General features: G+C 37.9%; 1 protein-coding gene across 4 annotated transcripts in view; it reads left to right on the forward strand.

Moving 5' to 3' along the window:
- The window catches only part of ssh (Protein phosphatase Slingshot), a 239,497-nt gene extending 225,046 nt beyond the window's left edge, over positions 1 to 14,451 (forward strand). For all 4 annotated transcript variants that reach the window (XM_083125602.1, XM_083125601.1, XM_083125599.1 and 1 more), the window contains 3 exons: positions 1,238 to 1,421; positions 4,001 to 4,268; positions 7,056 to 14,451. In XM_083125602.1, the coding sequence (XP_082981728.1) occupies positions 1,238 to 1,421; positions 4,001 to 4,268; positions 7,056 to 9,814 (3,211 nt within the window). In that variant the 3' untranslated portion in view covers positions 9,815 to 14,451. The remainder of the gene's footprint in view (positions 1 to 1,237; positions 1,422 to 4,000; positions 4,269 to 7,055) is intronic.
- Positions 14,452 to 17,423: the final 2,972 nt, after the last annotated feature.

Below are 17,423 nucleotides of genomic sequence, written 5' to 3' on the forward strand. Positions count from 1 at the left end.
TTGTTTTGCTCAATTGTTTCGGTTTAATAACTTTATGATCACAAACATTAGTACAGGTTATTTCTTGTCACCCTGTATTTATACATCAAAAATTGCCTTTATACCATCTTAATTGGTTTATTAAATATATGTTTTAAAAGTTAATATCATTTAAACTTTGGCCTAATATTGGCAATAATTGTAGAAACAAAACTTGTGCCAAAAAGTTATATATATTTTTTTAATGTAAATGAGATAAAACAATGTCCAAAAAATTAAAAAGTTTTATTTGTAAGTGGTTGAACTTCAAATCTTCACTTCAATGTTTCAGTGCTGTTCCAGTTCCGTATTTAGGAATGTTGGGAAATGGAATTTTGTGGGCTAAAATGGTGTTAAATGGCAGATAAATGAGAAAGCAGGATCATGGTGATGATCATAAGAGACAGACTGACCCACAAGTTATTGAAAAAATTCTCACAACTTGTGAGTCAGCCTGACTTCTTCATTCTATCTTTTTTTTTAAAATCACTTTTAACCTTTTTGTTGTTGTGTTAATTCTTGGACATCCTGAAGAGGGAACTGGAAGTGATTCTGAAACATTGGAGGGAATATGTGGAATTAACCACTTATAAGTTCAACCTTTTAAGAAAAAATGGACAAATTTTTATCTCATTTACATTTTCTTCAGTTGCCATGTGATCATAAAAGAAAGGATTTTTTTTTTAAATGAATGACTTGTGGAATTGAAACTCAGGCATGATTCAAACATTATCAGTTGTCTATTTCTTTCTATCCTAACACTACATTTTGAAATAGCTCTTTGTCTTTTGCATCTTAACTTACTTGAATTCCTATTGGTCCACTCTACTAACTATAAAGCAACCACAAGGAAAAGAACCTTCGGGCAAAAGTCTCCATGCCCCTTCCCTTCATCGGTTCAACTCGGGCCATTAGGAAGCCTGCTTCTCCTGCGGGAGTACGATGCACAGGAGTTGCAGGATCTGGGCAAGCTCTTTTGCCTGTGGTTCTACTATACCGCTCTTTACTGTATTATAGCAAACATTGAGATTTTCTGTACAAATTTGGAAATATATATAGATTCATAATCAATTGCCTGTACCAAGACATGTTACCAACACTTGTGGGCGAGTACATATTATTACAACTTGAACTGTAACATGTAAGAACTTTTTATAAATTGTTACTTTTTTCCCTTGAAGCAATGTTCTCATACAGGATTCCACTTTGTGTATTGCAGAAAGGATGGTTCAAAAGTGCTGGTCCACTGCAAAATGGGAGTCAGCAGGTCTGCCTCTGTAGTCATTGCGTATGCCATGAAGTCTTACAACTGGGATCTCAAGAAGGCCATCGAGCATGTGAAGGAGAAGAGGAGTTGCATCAAGCCAAATAGCAGCTTTATGACTCAGCTAGAAACCTATCAGGTAACAACTGCAGGATCTACAAATGATGAGTAGGGGAGGGATTTTAAGGTGCAGCACCTTTCCAAAAATATAGCTGTTTTCATACCGGTCGTTTGAGATATTTATTTTAGGATATGGAATGAAGTAAAATGAACACACTTAGTTGCACCTTTACTCCCTCTTTGATGCTTCAGCACCTTTTTCCTTCTTTTTCTTTCATGTTTTGTAAAAATAAATAATAATAAAATAAGTGACTTTCACTCTTCTTGAGCAGCTACATAAAATCATTTTGTAGAGCAGAATGAGATCTATAAAATGGTATAATATAATCATTTCAGTCCCAGTAGATTTCAAGATAATGTAGCAAAACCCGCAAGAGAAGCACAAACTTCAACAAAACCTACTCAGCAGAACCACAGTTCTCTATGCGGTCCGCATGCATTATATACAGAAGGTGCAGAAAAAGAGAGTATCGAATGAAGGCTGCTTTTTTTTTATCATCATCATCATCATCATCTTCACTTTTTGGAAAACATTTTCAGAACCTTTTCTTCCCTTTCTCGACCATAATTTTGCACGTTAAAATCCTTTCCCAAAAAATGAGCTATGGTTTCACATAAGGTGCACAATTATTTCAGTTCTCTCAAAATGCTTGCGAGTATTGGCGAACCAAAGTTGTTTCTGCTCAGATTGTAGTTGTAAGTCATCCTTAAAGTATATTATTAAACTACGTAGAGTTTATTTAAAATGCTGATAATAAAGATGTTTTGTCTCCAGTGTATTTCTTACGGAGAATTGAAATGCTCACTTTACAACTTAAAAGTTATTAGGATAGGGAAGTGAGCAAGCATCCTTAAATAGCCTATAGCATCATGCCACATGTATTTACAAGTCTGAAAGCATAGGAGCATTACAAACAAAAGAGCGCATATTACAATAAGGACACTATTCCAAACAGTTTCCACCAGCTCTCCGTGGCAGTCTCTCCTGAATAACAACCATTTTGATACACACTGTTCAATCCATGGCATGGTGGTTAACTCAACAATGAATTTCCACTGGCCTCTGTACATGAGCTGTCCATCAAGTGACGTGTCCACATACTACTGGGGCCATGTTATCCGGGACATACGATCATATTGTGGTGTCACCATTTAACTTTGAGAAAAAATATAGTTGCCATGACTTAAGCCTCAGCCCCCATATATTAAGTAAGATGTTCCTAGAGAGCTTAAAACAGTAATTCTTCCATAAGCATCCATGTAAAATTCTATCTCCTATTTCTCTCATTGTGATCCTCATGCTTCATGAAGGAGACTGCACCTCCTGTTCTTAATGTGTATCACCAACCACCTCAACATTTCAGAGCTCAGAATCTTGTCTAGAACAATTCCTTCATCAGAATAGAATTTGAGCAGGCATGCTAGTGGTCGATCATATATAATTATGGAAACAAATGTGTGGTGAAATAGATAATATAAATGGTGTCACAAGAAGAATGCCAGATTTGAATTGCAGTCTTGTTGTTGGATTGGCGACACTGTTCTTATTTATGGTTGTGGCCTTACTTGAATGGTGTGGATATTGAACACTTGGGGGTCCAGCAGGATAGCGCTATAGCCGGCCTCCGTGGCAGAGTGGTTAGCACATTGCGCTACGATGCCAGGGGTCCCAGGTTCAAATCCCAGCCTGGGCATGGATGTTTGCGAGTGTCCATTCATCAATTTCATGATACCATCACTCATCCCAATCTTCGCGAAATTAGCCAAAAGTGGCACAAAAGCGAAGTCAAATAAAGCCAATCAATCAATCAATCAGGATAGCGCTATCTCTCACACCTTCCATGAGACTATTGCCTTGCTGCACGACAAATTTCTGGGCTGATTCCTTTCACGCAATGGCGACCTGAACTGGCCAGTGAAGTCATGTGACCTGACATGCTGCAACTTCATCCTTTTGGAGTATCTGAAATCACAGGTTTATAAAAACAATCCCCGAACAAACCCTACCAGAATTCAATAAGGAAATTCGACTTGTCATCAGCCAAATCAAAGAGCAAGTCTGTGAAAGAGTCATCAGTAATTTCATTGATAGGCTGACTACATTCGGAGCAAGTCGTGGGACAGATATGGCAGATATTGTTTTTCACACTTAACTGGCAAAATGCACCCTTTGTAATGATGTAGAAATACATGTCATTTCATGAAAACGAAAGAATTTTTTCACGTTATTAAATCTGCCATTCTTGGGACACCCTTTATAAGAACACACTCTTGTAAAGAACCATAAAAGTAATTTTTTACATTATTTTTATGTCTTGTCTCTAGGTTTTGGTTTGCGACAACTAACTCGAGGATGCACTGATGAAAAGATGAGGAGATAAATTTAAAAATCAGTGAAATCAGTGATTCTTGTCAGTTATTGTAACTAAATTTGTGTTTCAATGAATGCCTGACTGATACCTTCTTTGGTTTTTGTAATTTTTTATAATGTTAATGCTTGTTTAATAAATATTAAATTTTCCTTTTCTTTCATAGCTTCTCACAACAGAATACTAGTAACTAGAAGTTTGAAACATTTATATTTTTCTTAACCCACAGGGGATGTTAGATGCCATGAAAAACAAGGAGAAATTACAACGGTCGAAGTCAGAAACCAACTTGAAATCCCCAGGTCTTGTGGCGAAGGCAGAGAAGGACAAGACAAATGAAAAGCCTCAGCCAGGACCTCCTCAGCACCGAATGCTGGGCACAGAATGGGCATTGGACAACACATCGGGCCAAGAACTGAGTCGGGTTGGAGGAAGACCGAAATCATGGTCACCAGATAATAGTGTTGCAACTTCTCTATTCCTAGGAAATGCTGCAGGTTTGTATCTTTCAAGTTCGTCACAAGGTATTGTGTGTTACATCTTCTATGTAAGCTTCCTTATGATGCTGTCATTGTTATTGCATACCATCAACTAAGATTTTGTTTGTTTCATATGCAATCGGCCAAGGCTTCTTTTGTCATCACTTGCCATCAGCTAAGATCACCTTTGCTAGCACTTGCCATCAGCTAGGACTGCCTTTGCCGTGATTTACCATCAGCTGAGTTTCTCTGTCATGACTTGCCATCAGCTGACTTCCTGTGCTATGACCATCAGCTGACTTTCTTTGCCATGACTTACCATCAGCTGACTTTCTTTGCCATGATTTACCATCAGCTGACTTTCTTTGCCATGACTTACCATCAGCTGACTTCCTTTGCCATGACTTACCATCAGCTGACTTCCTTTGCCATGACTTACCATCAGCTGACTTCCTTTGCCATCATCTTGGACTTCCTTTGCCATCACTTAGCAGCTTGGATGTCCTTGGCTGTCACTTGCCATCAGCTAGAACCTTCTTTGCTATACATGACGTGTTTCTGAGCAATACTTTTAACACCTAATGCTCGGCTGAACCTTTGGTCAATGCCAGGGTAGCTGTTTCGAATTTTCCTCTCTTTTAAGCCAGACCCTGTGGCCGAGTGGTTAGCACATCGTGCTGCGACCCCAAGGGTCCCGGGTTCAAAACCCACTCGGGCTTGGTGGTTTGTGAATGTCCATTCATCACTTTCGTCACTCATCCCTATCTTCGCAAATTAGCCAAGAGGCACAAAACGCGAAGTAAAATAAACTAAATCAATCAATCAATCAATCCTCTGCTATGATATTTAAAAATCTGAAAAATTACTTCTGCATAGAATTCCTATAGTATTCAAGTGAATGTTTGTGTGGTTTGCTTTTGCTGTTGTCCAGATATTCTCAATAGTTAATAGGCTTACATAGTCATGAAATTATTGTGAATATCTAGGATACACAAAAGCAACCACACGAAGATTCACATGAATACTCTAGAAGGAATTCTAAACATATTGAAGAGTGATGCAGAGCAGAATCTGTAAAAGCGTAACTTTTCCACTTCTGACCATACATCGATGATGCTGCATTCCATAAGAGAATAGGTTCATTCTTGTGGCTGCATACCGCTGCGTATGTAATCCTGGCCTCACTTCCTCTGGGGACATCTCATTGAGGGGCCAGAAACAAAGGATATGCAAAACAGTATAAAACGTCCCACATGGTAAAACTCACTCTCAGTTGTTATTAAGAATTCGTCAAGTATAGTGGGTGCGGGATCGTGTAAGTTCGAGGCGTCGAATAACTTAAGGTGCGAGATGCCCCAGTAAGTTTTACCTCGAACCCAGGACTTTACATGGATCATCATCACGGTCGGGTCTAGGTAAGTGTGGAGAGAAATTCACTTTGGCATAGCTCTTCGTTCTTCTCCCTGACGAATAGGCCAAATCAAGTTGTAAAATGAAACGTCTTACATAGCATAATTAGCTACATCCCTTGTGATGTAACCCCAAGTTAATAACTGAGTCACACGTCAATATATATATTTTTTTCTGATTTTGGAATATCATAGCAGTTTTTCAAAGAGAGAGGAAAATTTGAAAACAGCTGCTCTGGCATTGGCCAGAAGTCCAGCCAAGCCTTAATAGCCTATTTTTTCATTGGAAGTTGGCAGTAATTTCATTTATTTTCAGTTTTTTCTTTTATTATTATTATTTACAAAGTTAAAGATTGTCTTTGATACCACTTTTGTTCTCAACATTATTTCTATATACCAAGCATTCTCACAGTAAAACTCTATAAAAATTCTTCTGGTTAGCTTTTTATGATTTGTTCCATGATTTATAACCATTTTTATTATTGTACACATTTTTTGTTTGAAAGAAAGATGGTTAACAAATCTTATTCAATTTCAAGAGATCTCAATAAACAGATTAAATTAATTAATTTCAAGTGACTTTTCTCCTCATTAAAGGTAATGCTTATCTTCAGTTCAAAATGTTGCTTCCAACATCGAAAAGCTCATTTAATATGTTGCTTCAAATAAGTAAACATCAGATGTGGCAGAACATCATGACACCAAGAAGCACAAAAGAAGAAAAAAAATACTTTTGACAGTCAGGAGAAAGTGTGTGAAAAGAACTCTAGTATATGTCATAGTAGTCAGAGACTGAAGATGTGTATATCATCTCCCTGTCTTAGAAGATTTTCCCAATATTTTTTGTACTTTTGGGACATTCTGCATTTGTTCAAAATCAATTTTGATTACATTTGTACTACATATAAAGCTTATTTTGTGAGCTATGACCAAGTTTAAAACATCTGTTATGGGAGTAATTTATTCTCTCATTTATTTCCACCTGAAAAACAGCTGCCATCTTGAAAAGTTTGGATAACACTAAGTCTTCTAATTCGAAGTCTTGAACCTCATATGAATGAGGTTTTCCTGTGTATATTTATTTGCATTCAAGAATACAAGGGAATGGGATATCCTCAAAATGTCAACTGAACTTTTTTTTTGTTTATCTGTGTGTGTCTGTCTGTCTTTATTGCTGTTCTTTTATTTATGCTAAATTCTGTATGTACAAGAAAATAGATACACAGGGTGATTCAGTAAAAGTGTGCAAAAAGGAAACAGGAAATAGGTGATGCACCACTGAACAATTTGAAATGTATATTTGCTTGTATATACAGAATACAGAGTTTCATTTTGTACTTTCTGTTTGTAGCTATTGGCAGAAAATGTTTCTAAATACAAAACTTTTTCTCCCCAGGTCCAACTTCACTATCTTTGGAAAGACTGAGTACAGATGGTGCTGCAGAGGAAGAGGGTGCCACAAGAAGCAAGACTACAAGCGATCCATCGCAGGATGAACTAGCAGAGGCCCGCAATTATAACCTCAATGTCCGTATGCCATGCAGCAATGGCAATGCTTACAGTGTTTCCCAAAACAGTGTAATGTACCTGCCAGGAAATTGTCCTGCTTCAGAACACTCGGAAGACAATAAGGATCTCTCGGAACCTCCATGTGCATCCCAACCTGAAAGCACTGATGAGAAACCAGTGCAGGGCATTGTTGCTTCTGTGAAGCACCGTGTGAATGAATTGGAGTCGCAAACTCAACTGGCAGCGGGGAAGAAATCGGCAAACAAGGAGAACATGCCGGACAGACGAGGGCTAGTTCTGAATCTGACATCACAGTTTGAATCCACCTCTAAACCTGGTTCTCCCGTGGAGGAAGAGTATATGGAGGATCCTGTTTTGTCGCAGACAAAATCTGCCCCACAGAAACTGCAGGCAGTGTTGGTGAAGAAGGAAACATGGGATCCTGGGGAAAGTTCGACGGATCCTCCAGATTTGCCTGCAGTTCAGACTGACCCATCGGCTTGGAATTCAGGAACTATGAAGAAGCAGAAGTGTGAACTTCCAGACGAGAAGCACAAGTTTTGCATTGCAGGGTCTGGCAGGTGCCCAGGCAATGGTACAGAGGAGAAGAAGTGTTTTCAGAGCGTCCCAGTTCGACCAGGCAGCGTGCAGTGTGGTGGAACTCGAACTCCACCACCAAAGAAGGACGACCCTTTTTCTGCTCAGTTGGACCGTGTCTTTGAACGCGAAGAGAGGAAGCAGCAGCGAGTGAGTACTGTGGTGCCGATGCCTGAACTTCCAATTATCGAAGGAAGGTCGAATGAGAGTAGAGACTGCCCTTCGAGGCAAAGTTCGTGGAGTTCCTATGATAGTGCTGTGGTGCTTGGATACCAGGGTGAACGGGAGTCTCCGTCACGACAAAGTTCATGGGGTTCCGGAGACACCCGATGGACATATGGTACCCTCCCATCACGGAACAGTTCCTGGGGTTCATACGATATGAAGCCAATGCAGTGCGTCAATGAGAGGGGTGAGCAGCAGATGCTGGATGCGAGTCACAATAGTGCCATGAGTGTGGACAATTTTTTCAACAGTAGCAGCGGAATGTTTTCGTATGATCGCGAGTCTATCCCTTGGCATCCAGGGACAGTGAAAAGAACTAAACAGAAACTGGAGGAAGGCACGGCTACAATAAAGCGAGTGTGTTCAGAGAGCGATGGTGCAGGGGTTTCTGAGAGAAGTGATTCTTCATCATCATCATCATCATCATCATCATCAAGTACCAACTCTCCTTCTCCAAAGGCAGAAGGAGTTTTGGGATCTAACGTGAATGTTAAAATTCATGGACCACGTCCTTACCAGAATCCTTGTGAGAAACTAACGCTTGACCAACAAAACCTGCTAGAAAAGAGTATACCATTACAGACCCCAATAGTGCATTATGCTAGTACACCTACACTGTGTCATCCAGCCGAGGATGATACAGTTGGGTTTTCAGTAGAGAAAATGACTTCCTCACAGCCAAATATAGTTAGTTCAACCCTCTGTTTTGCGTTTCCTGAATCCTCCAAAGTTCCGCAACAAAGTGCCATAGACAAGTTAGAGTTCGAGGATCTAATAATGAACTGCCATCAATCCATAGAAACAATGCTCTCTACAGGGAGACCATCCGAGGTAGAAAGTAGCGAATGTGTACAGCCTGTTTGTGTCAGTTCATCTGATTCATCAACAACCTCTTCCAAACTTAGTGAAACTAGTCCCTCCATCATCAAGACTCCTCAGACTTCTGTGAAATTGCAGAAACAGACTTTGGAGAACCTTGGTGGAAAGCCGCAGCCCCCGCCAAGAAAACCTGCAACAGATGACGCTGCACTCGGCAGGCCCCTTGCAGCTGAAGCAAAACCCGCAGATGATGCGCAAAAGCAGCAAGCCAACGTCGGAGTTGTCCAAAACTTGAAGAAGGAGTTTGAGGCAAAATCTGGTTCATCAAAGAGGGAGAAAGTGGCTGCATTGGAAAACATGAGCAAGGATGCTGAAGTGGTGCCAGAACCAAGACCAAAGAAGAACAGTTCAAATAAGATCCGAAGCCTGCCGACATCTCCTGTGAGTACAGAACCCAAATCGCATAAACTTAGTCCCACAGAAGACCTATCCGTAAAAAAGTTGGTTGGCAAATTTGAGGTGAGCAAAACCAGTCAGACAAAATGTAATGTTCCAAGTTCTCCCGTAAATGGAAGAACGCGGTTTCTGTCGGAAAATGAAACTGCTCCCACCCAAAAGAAAATGTCATGCATGCAGCCCCCTATACCCCCACGGAAATCTAGTTTGGATGTAGCCTCCATCCAGAACAATGCCCCAATTCTCAGGCAGTCTGTATTCACGCAGAACTTAAAGAATGGGTCAGATGTCGGCAGTACATTTTCAGGTGTTTCGAAGTCTATTCACATTGAAAGGAAGAATGGTAATAGTACAAAAGATAGCAATGAAGCCAATATCATGAGGTCTTACGGATCTGGAACTAAACCACCACATGTGTTGAAAACTGTGCCTCCTTCCAATGTTGCCATAAGTGGTGTCAAGGCCAAGAAACAGCAAGGAAAGACTCACCCGTTGGCTCGGCTTACTATTAAACCCCGACACAACAATCCTGTTTATAATACTATGTGATTGAGGGCTGTGAGCTAATATGTTATTTATGTATAACTAATTGCTGAGACTGTTGTATAAACTGCACCAAGTTCGTTTGTTCATGTGTATGTGTGATGAGTGATCCAACATGTAAAAGGAGTCTTACGTTTGGGAGTATGTGTAGATGTGTTCTTGTTCATCGAGTACTCGTGCGAGAGCTAGTATGTTTTAGATAAGTTTGAGCCATTACAAAATCACTTCATTTTCGGATTAATTTCTCATCTTTTAAATTATGGAGGAAAGTGCATAGTTTTAAAAAGAAAAAAAAACTTACAAAAAAAACTTAAATGTGTATATATTGCATGTATCCGACTGCAAGGATTTTTCTTCAGTTGTATGTTGGTAGGCTTTTTACCAATACAAATGACACACAGTGTGGAGTGAGAGAAGGTGTGAGGCCGAAATCCAAATGCCACATAACTGCTTCGTATCTGTTCCCGCCACTCTTGTCATAACTTCACTTACCAGCTTTTCCTTATCATAGTAGATACAATTTTATTGGTAATGTTAAAGACACTCGTATCTTGTTTGGTACACTGAGATTCAGCAATCTTTGGTACTGAATAGCATATGTGCATTGTTAATACAGAAAGATTTGTATTTTATATCATTTAAGTGATAATTTGCAGAATCACTATTAAAATTAAATCAAGTTAGTCAAGATACTTGCTTTTTGGCCTGTAGTAGTTCGAGTACAGAATGGTTCTTTGAATCGCAGGCACAATAATAATGATCTTGCCTTTTTATCACCATCGCCATTCAACTCCGCATATACAAACCTTCAAAAAGACACTGGTAATCATTGATTAAAATTTTCGTGGAACAAGTACTGTTGTTCATAAGTGAACTCTGGTACCTTTGAATGAGATGCGGCACTTAAAACTTTACCTCCTTCTTTTTCCCCTCTTTATTGAAGTTCTGAACCTGATGAAGTTTTTTTGTTCACAGAATTGAAATATGTGGATCAAGATGAGGTTAATTCACATATATTCCTACTTCTTGCAAATGTTCCAATGATAACTATCTTCTAACCTCTGAGCTAAAACTTTGATGAATTATTACTATTACTTAAATAAAAAACACCGTCAGCCAAATTAACACTTCCTTTCAGTGATGAAAATAGATCTCTTCACATAAAGTCTTATTAATAAAAGAGCGAAGCAGTTTCATGTGCATAATCATAACAGTATTATTTGTAAACGAAAAGCATTACCGCGATGGAAGTGAGCATTGCGTGTTTTCTATGATGAACACACTAACAATGCCTCGATCTACCTGCACCTCAACTCTTATCTCCATAAATCTGTCGGAAAATATGTCAGCAAACAATTTGTCTCTGTGTGCCTTAAAAGCACTGTACTTAAAAATAAAAGAGTAATGCATATAACTGCAGCTTCGTGGTTGTGTCTTGTTTCAAGAAACATACAATTTTAATGTTCTTAATGTATTGTTGTATGAAAATATGAAATTATTTGGTGCTATACAAATTTTTTCTTCTCACGGAAATTGTTTAATGTTCACTTCTGTGCTTTGATGTCAAGCAGTGTTCAATCTGTATTCAACATGTGTGTGTCAGTGGTTGTTTTTTTCCCCCCGATGTGAGATATGAAATTTTTTATTTGTTCTAAAGGAGAGAAAAAAGTTACGATGTTTAATTTATGAAAGACGCACATCTTGTTTGTCTGTTCCCCACAAATAACGAAACTCCTGCATCTATACACATGCCAGTTCTTTTCCTCACTTCTACCTGACTGAACATACATATGTGTGCATGTGTGTGTGAGCGAGAATGAATGAGATCTCATAACTTATGAAACTGTAACTAGTTTCCCCAGTAGCTGAAAACAGTCCATTCGAGATAAATTCTAAAAATGTCATAAGATACAAACTGCCAGAAATTGTCTTGAATATCTAATTTTGTGTTCCGAAAACGCTTTACAAGGGGTTACCTTTCTTCTGTCCTTTACCAGATGTGTTTCATTCAAGTGTTTTTGGTTTCGAAATATTTGGGATTATCATGTCTAAGTGGGACCAAATGTTTGCCCACCTCTACAAAACCTATCAAGGAAGGGCATGGTACCTGTCGTATTATTCTAGTCCTTTGCATAAGTGTACACTACATGTAAAAAAAAATACCAGCACTTGAAAGGTGTTCTAAGGTAGAGGAAATCTGGCTTTCCTTGTCTTGGTCAGGCAGCTGTGAGACAAAGTGTAATATAAAACTCTTAAGCCTAGAATACATGTTTTATATTGTTCTCAAATGTGGTATTGTTGTGCTAGATATATGTGTGAGGTGTGAGCAAATTGTACACAAAAATAAAACTTCCTCACTTTGATCACCAATTTTGATTTAAAAGAAAAAAGTGCAAACTCTTAAATATTGGTGAAAATTACCATCGAATATTCTCTATGACCTAATTTGAAGATGCTTCCTGTTAGTTTTTAATCAGTTTTGAAAGTACTAATGAAGTCAGTGTCCACATGTAAAGAAGTATTTAAAGCAAGAGAGGGCTGAGACATCTACAATATTAACTCATTAGTTCATGTCTATATGATGATCATGTCATATTCTTGGGAGAAGAACTGGTGCATTTAGAGACAAGAAAAGATGTATTAATTGTTCATTATGAGGTTTCTTGAAAGTGAAAAGTTGTAATTTCCAAGTTGTTCAAACCAATTAAGGCAGACTTGTTTATTGTTTTCTAAAATGGTGGTGTAGAATAATTATCCCACTTGCATACACTTTTTACTTATTTATTACCTTGTAGATTTAAGCCAATGAATTATTTTAAAGTATTTCTTGCTACCTTTTGTATAAACGAAAATTTGAGATTTGGAAAAAAAAAAATCTTGGAAAGAATTATTTGGGTAAATTTCACACAATTAAAGAGAAAAGGGATATCATAATTCATAAACGTAATTGGATAATTTTCATGAATTGAATTGACTACAGAGTTATGATGTAATCAAATATTTAATCAAGCTTGTTTTCTGTTCTTCAGCTCTTGTTTACGAAGTTATTTGTTTCATGAATTGGCCTTTGCTCATAAAGAAAGTATTGATGATTTCAATTTTTAATTTGTCTATTGGACAGTACATTTTGTTTGTAAGACAGCATTTGACTGACATCTTAATGGTAAATAACATGCTGTAAAGAGTTGTTTTTGTGTGATTTCATTATAATTGTCATGTTCACGGACGATCATGGGTAGTGTTTCAAGAATGGTTAAGGAAGCACTATCTTCACTACAGTATTTTTTAAAAAGTATACATGTTGATATGAGAATTGGAGTGAGAGTATGAAGTAATTTCATCCATAGAACTACAGCTTATCAAGTACTTCTATACTATTCTGTTTCGTATTCTACACAGAATCGTTATTTATTAATTTCAGTGCACATCTTAACTGCTGCAGGTTCAGCATATATGTTCAAGTAATATAGTTTTAAATTTGACCACTACAGTGGTTCTGGCCAAAGAATGGACTTGAAAATTCTATTTTTATCTGTCACATGAACCGCTGAACTAGTCGACTTTGTCCAGTTGCCTTGGTGAGTGTGAATTCTCGTGGTATTCTGCATTTCCAAATTTTTCATTTGAAGTCATTTTCGAAACAGGTAGCACCCTCAACAAGGTCAAGCCTAATGGTTGCCGCCGGGTAGCAAGCGAATGGGTCGCCGATTCCCTACCTCTTGCTGAAATGAGAGTGAAGTAAGCATGTTGACAGGAAGAGTTGTCATGTACAACTGGACAAAAATCAGGCGTGTAGCAACACTGCTTTTTTCCCCTTAAACTGGAGGTTTCCTCAAGTCCGTTCTTCGGCCGGGCAGACTTTAGGTGTCACTGTGGTTATAGTTCTACTTGAAATGTGGTCGCCACATCACCATCTAGTGGATATTTTTTGTGCAGTTATCAGCCCATGGATTCAAATAATACATACTACAAACTTCATACAAGATCTCCAGTAGCCAAGTATGAATTGTGATAGAGCACATCAGAATTAAAAGACAACTCTTTCACAAAGTCTCACAGAATTAGTAACTAAATGTGTGAGATGTATGCTATTAAAAAATGTAGAAGTGAATATGGTGCTTCTTGATGTACAAGCTGCATGTAATAACATTATAAGAAAGGTTTAAAAACTACTTGATACAGTAGTAAGCAAGTATGGGTGTGAAATTTATGCTGTATGGCATAATGTATGATTTCAGGTGTTTCAAGTACATTTGCCACATTCAAAGCACAGGAAAAAAAAAAGCTGCTGCCTGACCAATGAATTGTATTCCATGTTTAGATAATCTTCTACCGAATTTCAGGTATCATGCTACAGAATATTGTCTTTAAACTTACACATTTTAGAAACGTATGTACACAAGTGGATGAAGTGGTTGGTGCCAGAGGGCAAGATGGTGCTTTGGGCCACATCAAAGCCCTTGCCTTGCCAAAGGTGGAGGTTTCGAAGTTGGGGAATGCTATGTTTCCGTGTCTTAACATCCTGACCTTCACTAGATGTGTGTATTTAGTGATTATTTTTCATTGTGAGCGTGTGTTTTTTGTCTGTAAAATTTTTGTATCATAGTTTGTATTAAACAAGTAAATATTGTTTACTGCTTTAATGATTTGTTTTATTTTTCATGTCAATTGCCCAGAAAATGAGATTAAATAGTAATTCATATCTGGTTTACTATCAAATTATTTTTTTCTCTTTGATTGATTGAGTTGGTGTTTTAAGTCCACTACGTGCCTCCACCGGATATCAAGGTGATGACACCACCACTACACTATTGGGGAGGTTTTGTCTTACATGCAGTGAGAGCCCTTCTGAAAATTTTCTCTACTGTTTTCAGTAAATCTTTGAAACATCTACTGTGTTCAGATTTTCAAACAGATATAAATAAAAATTGTTAATAAGGAGGAATGAAATGTAATTTACAGCCACCATCTTATGCTAAACACACTACATACATATTAAATATAATATACTGAATAAGTTATTTTTACTTGTAGTTTCTCCACTGAACTGTTTTCAGTAGATCAATAGGTGTTTTGAAATATCTACTGTGTTATATTTTTCAAATATAAAAACAAATTGTTAATCAGGAGGAATGAAAAGTTATATTTACAGCCAACATGTTGAGCTAGACACACTACATAACAATATTACATGTAATACTGAATTGAATATTTCACTTGTAGTTTTCCTACTCTACATGTACATTAGGTTCAGTAGGAAACCATTGAGTTTCAGTAGATTTCCGAGAGAGAGGGTAGAGTACAATTGATAACAGTAGATTTTGTCTACTGTAAACAGTAGAAATTTCCAGCAGGGAGAATATGAACATACACAAAGCAACAAAATATCTATGTTATAATCAGACTTCGGATTTTAGGTTTTAAACCAATTTTTTCCTTTACAGGTATGTAAGAAATAATAAGTTATGTCAGTGTTTCGTTAAAAATGCAACAACTGATGAAGTTTTATAGTGCCTAAAAAGCCTATTTTGCTTGTTAGAACCTATTTTAGGTTTATGCACTGAAATGAAGCCTTTTTAAAGGTTTTTATGTATTTTTGAAGGTTTTACAGGATTTGTATGTCTCACAGAGGCATTTGCTTTGTTTGGTCACGTAAAAATTCACTGACGAACGTGTTTGGAACGTACTCTCTGACAATTTCCGTACCTCCAAGTTTATGGTGATTTTTTCAAAACTTTAAACAAAGCAAAATGTCTGGTGCCACTGTTACCTGTACAATCCAAAATGGTCTGATCTGTGTGGTCTTGCTCACTTTCGCGTCACTTCGGTGCTTTGTGGCATTCAGTCCTGCAAACTAACATTTCAGCATTGACGTTTCCATCACTGGCCATGTTTTTGTAGAAAGATTATTTTCAGCATACAAGATGATCCTCGCAGACAAAATTGCAGAGTTTGACTGTAGATAACATGGAAACAGATTGTTGCCTAAATGTTGCCTAACTATACAGCGAAGAGTGGATTTTAATAGTAAATTTCCAATGGTAAGTTCTGCCATCGCCGTAGGATTAGCCAACATAACTTTATGCTAGATAGTGTGTATTTCAGGATATAGGTGTCCCATTTTCATTGCCGGTGACTATACCTAATCAGCATTTTTCAGGAATTTTGAACTATTTTAAGTTTTTTGAACCTACTTAAGATTTTTTAAGCCTAACTTAAGATTTTTAGAACCTATTTTAGGATTTTTAGAGCCTATTTAAGTACCTAAAACCACACTTTTTAGAACCTAAAAATCCAAGGTCTAGTTATAATACAGAATGATCCCAAATTGTTGAGTACATTTCAGAAATGAATAATAAAATAAATAAGCAAGGAACACCCTGGGATTGATACCCAGTGGAGGCACATTCCACAGTGGTTCAGATTGCACTTTAAACTGTAGGTCCAGTTCTGATTAGTTTATCTGACGTCAAGTGGACTCTGTACACACACTGCTTACACTTACACAAATAGTTTTTTCACTCAGAAATCCAAGGCTGTCATGACCAAGGTGTGGATTTTTGCCTTTAATCTTATCTACGAGGGTCACTATTTATATTTTGAGCCTAACAATGAAAAAACAGGAATTTGGCATTGAAAACTGCTTTATTGTTTTTCGAAGTATTCTCCTTTATGGTCAATACACTTTTGCATTCGTTTGAACCATTTGTCAAAGCAGTGTTTCCAATCTTCTTGAGACACCTCCATAATATGGTTTTTGAACGCATCAACGGCGTCTTCCCCCGACGAAAATCGTTGTCCACACAATTTATTCTTGACATTCGGGAACAAGAAGAAGTCATTGGGTGCCAAATCAGGACTGTATGGCGGATGACCCATCAATTCGATTTTTTGACTGTTCATAAAGTCGGTTGTTAGACGAGATGTGTGACAGCTGGCATTGTCTTGATGAAGAATGATCTGACGGCGTTTGTTTGTTTTCCGTATTTGATGGAAGACCTCTGGCAAACAAATTGTTGTGTACCATTCAGAGTTGACCGTTCTATGTTCCTCTAAAGGCACAGTTGCCACATGACCAGTTTTCCCGAAAAAACATGCGACCATTTGTTTCGATGTGCTTCGAGCGCGAACAACTTTTGTTGGATTGGGTTCATCTTGAAACACCCATACAGTCGACTGCTGTTTACGTTCCGGCTCATATGCATATATCCATGATTCGTCACCTGTTACAATCTTATATACGTCTTTTGAAGCACCACGATTGTATTTATTGAGCATTTGTTTGCACCAATCGACGCGAGCGTCTTTTTGAGTTTTTGTCAAATTGTGTGGGATCCAACGAGAACATACCTTTCTCACAGCTAAATGATCATGTAATATTTTATATATGCTGGTGGAACTAATGCCTATGGTTGCCTCAATCTCACAGTATGTCACATGACGATCTTGCAGTATTAGGTTTTGCACAGCATCAATGTTTTCTTGAACAACAACTGATTTTGGACGACCTTCGCGAATCTCGTCGGTGAGCGAATGGCGGCCACGATTAAATTCGTTATAGCAGCGTTTCACAGTGGCAAAGGATGGGGCTTCATCGCCAAATGTGGAAGTAAGT

This window comes from Lepisma saccharinum, chromosome 7 (genome assembly GCF_977018435.1).
Source record: "Lepisma saccharinum chromosome 7, izLepSacc3.1, whole genome shotgun sequence".
NCBI classification, from domain to species: Eukaryota; Metazoa; Arthropoda; class Insecta; order Zygentoma; family Lepismatidae; genus Lepisma; species Lepisma saccharinum.